Source organism: Hibiscus syriacus, unplaced genomic scaffold, assembly GCF_006381635.1.
Source record: "Hibiscus syriacus cultivar Baekdansim isolate YM2019G1 unplaced genomic scaffold, ASM638163v2 tig00117034_pilon, whole genome shotgun sequence".
NCBI lineage: Eukaryota > Viridiplantae > Streptophyta > Magnoliopsida > Malvales > Malvaceae > Hibiscus > Hibiscus syriacus.
The window spans coordinates 8,584,514-8,587,766 of NW_024063533.1; the positions used below are offsets into that span (position 1 = coordinate 8,584,514).

Sequence of the window (3,253 nt, forward strand, 5' to 3'; positions counted from 1 at the left end):
TCGCAACTACATGAAAAGATAGAGAATTCTCGGTATGTTGCTTTCAATATTATTCTTTTCACTATCTGTTCTTGTTTTTAATGGAAAGTCAGGAAAAAGTCTGCCAGGCTTTACATGGAGTTTCATTTTTTTTAATATATTTTTGTTTTTTTCAGTACAAGGAAAACATGAGCTGGACACAAGAATCATCCCACCGTGATGAATTCTTCATGCAGCAAACCTTGCTTTTCTCTGATAATCTTAAGGTAAATTCACCCGCAATTTCAGTTTCATTGACAATTACATACAAGTATTTTATTTTCACCCACATGATCATATTTTAGGATTTGAAGAGTCTGAGGAATCAACTGTATTCTGCTGCGGAGTATTTTGAAATGGCTTATACCAAACAACTGCAGAAACAAATGTAAGTGATGATATAACAAAGAGATTAAATACTCCAGCTTTCTTATATATCTTTGACAAAGGGCAGAGTGGAGGAGACAGTGAAAGACTACGCCATTAAAGCACTGGTGAATACTGTTGACCACTTGGGCTCTGTTGCATACAAGATTAACAGTTTTCTGGATGAAAAGATGATTGAATATTCTGCAATGGAGCGTCGGTTGTGGTGCCTGGAACAGGTAATTTTGCTTCATAACTTTACGTTTGCTTAATGTTTGAGAATAGAGGAACTAAAATCATTCTTGTTTGTGGTTTTAGAGACTGAGAACATGCCAAGACTTTGTTAACTTAGGGGGCCTGTCTCAGCAGTCAATCGTGTTAGAGGCACCCAAGCACCATAAACACTACATCTTTCCAGGAAAGCTTTTTCGTCTAATACTTGTGCATTCCTCCCTGAGAAAATGGCTCATGTAGGGCAGTGGGAGTAAAGATTTCCCCGTATAAGGCTTCCATCATATTATTTTCTAAACGGATTATTGTAACAGTGTGAAGAAAAAGACGTCAGAAATACCGTACGACTTTAACTTTTTCAGGAAAGACACAGAGACCACAGTACGTCTTCTCCATCACCGACCATTTCTTTCGATCTACAAAGTTGAAAACACATGACAATCCATGCGACTTCCACCGGAAAATTGAAGTCGCGTGGTGTTCCGTCGTCTTCCTCTTGACACTGTAACATTGATCCTAGTTTAGAAAATAATATAGTGAGAGCCTTATATGGGGAAATCTTTTTTCCCACTGCCCTATATGAGAGAAGCCATTCCTCCCTCTATTAAGCTCGGATTTAGTCTATATACTTTAATTTAACATAATTCCATCTCCCTACTTTAATGTAGAGGACTAAATTATGTTAAATTAAAATGTAGAGACGAAATCCAAAGTTTAAGCTAGTAGAGAGACCAAATCAATATTTTTATCATTTTAATTCATCTGAACAATCATATTTTCTGCTGCAGTTGAGGAGACCCTGAATGATGTTGCCAACACTAGGCTGAAATCCAATAGCATGTTTGCTATAGTAGACTTGAATCGGTTTAAGAACATTGGTATTATTTCTTCATGGTGGTTTTGGTCCCTCTACTATTTATAGAATCACAATATAGTTCTCATCAGGTTTTCAAATAGCGGTTAAATAGTGATATCGCGGCCGTTATATCGCGGTTGCGGCGGTGTCCGAAACCGCTATTGTGAAAAATAACGGTGTGAAGCGGGATCCAACCAATAGTGGTGGATCGCGGCCACAATTTAACGGATCGCGGCCAATCGCGGCAATAGCGGATTGCTATTCCGCTATTATTCCATTATTTTAATTTAAAAAAACAAGTTTTTTATTAAAAAAATCAGTTCATTTGAAAAAAATTCACGATCGCGATATCCACAATGACTGCAATATCATCTGTTATATCCGCAACCATGATAAACGTGACGTGGCCGAAATCGTGACCGCGAACGCTATTTAAAACCCTGGTTCCATGCTTTAATTTACTATAGTTTGATCTTTTATAAAATAATTAGTTAGTTAGTTAGTTAAAATGACTAATACTGTTAAAACATCCATGCTATTAAATATTTCATCTGTGTACTTATTTAACGGAATAATTAATGTTGATAGGTATTCAAATTAACTAATGATATAATAAAAGTAGAAGATTAAATTAAAGTGAAGTAGATGGACTAAATCTCAAACTGGAGTATAATAGAGAGACTGACACCATAATTTGACCTTTTTATGTCATATCATACTTTAGGTATAGAAGCAAAACCTGCAGACAGCAGTTCTGAGTGTGTCGGGTAATCTTGAAATCTATTCCTAGCAATATTTTGTCGTTTGTTTTAGTGTAAACTACCCATATTCGTCACTCACATGTTATTTAGTTTATGTTTTATTCATTTAACTATAATATTTGAAAACCATATCTAATGTTATGTTTTGGTTAGGGGTGCTTAATAAGTTGAGCATCTCACGAATTGGTCAAACTCGACTTAGTCAAAACTCTGATAATACTCGACTCAGGTTGATTCGAATTAAATTCGAGCTCGACTCAAAACCTTCATGAGTTGAGTTGAGTAAGTTCCAATTTGCCTCGATAAGTTCATGAGCAGCTTGTTAATTTTTATAAATTTTAATAGTTATCTTAAAAAAATTATTACATTAAAAATAATAAATAATAAATACTAATTTACTAATAAAAAATAAGAAAGATACTAAATTACTAATTAATAATTATTACTAATTTTCTAGTAAACAATAAAAAATATTAATTTACTACACCAAAAAATCGAACACTAATTACCATACCTAAACATTTTTGTGAGCTTAACAAACAACGAGTGTAGCAAAAAGTTTCTTTTAACAAACACTAGTCGAACAAAAATTTAACTATCTTAACGTATAATAAGTCAAGCAACAAAATTTTTTAACGATCATGAGTCGAGCAAATTCTTAACGAGCAACGAGTCAAGTCTAGCAACAAACGTTTTTAACGAGCATGAGTCGCTCATTGCCCAACTCGTGATCGATTCGCTCAATAAGCACCCATAGTTTTGGTCATCCATCGTTAAAAATAGCGGTGATATTGATGTGGTGTTTTTTTAATTATTTTTCGATGTTAATATTACAATACCTTATGGTAACACGTTAAAATCACTGTTAAATATAATGTTAAATATGTTTTTGAAACAAAAAATAACTGGGTAACCAAAACGAAATAAAAATGATAGATGGGATACTAAACATGTAGTTTACCCTTTGTTTTATGTTCCTAACCGCAGCCATTTACAATCCTAATGTAGGGATGGATGGTTT

The 3,253-nt window shown here is 34.0% G+C and overlaps 1 protein-coding gene across 1 annotated transcript; it reads left to right on the forward strand.

Moving 5' to 3' along the window:
- The first annotated feature begins 209 nt into the window (after window positions 1–209).
- LOC120196541 (protein ABIL3-like) lies at window positions 210–858 on the forward strand. Its single transcript, XM_039198330.1, has 4 exons — window positions 210–245; window positions 324–406; window positions 473–623; window positions 703–858. The coding sequence occupies exons 1-4, from the start codon at window positions 210–212 to the stop codon at window positions 856–858; spliced, it is 426 nt and encodes a 141-aa protein (XP_039054261.1).
- The last annotated feature ends 2,395 nt before the right edge of the window (window positions 859–3,253 follow it).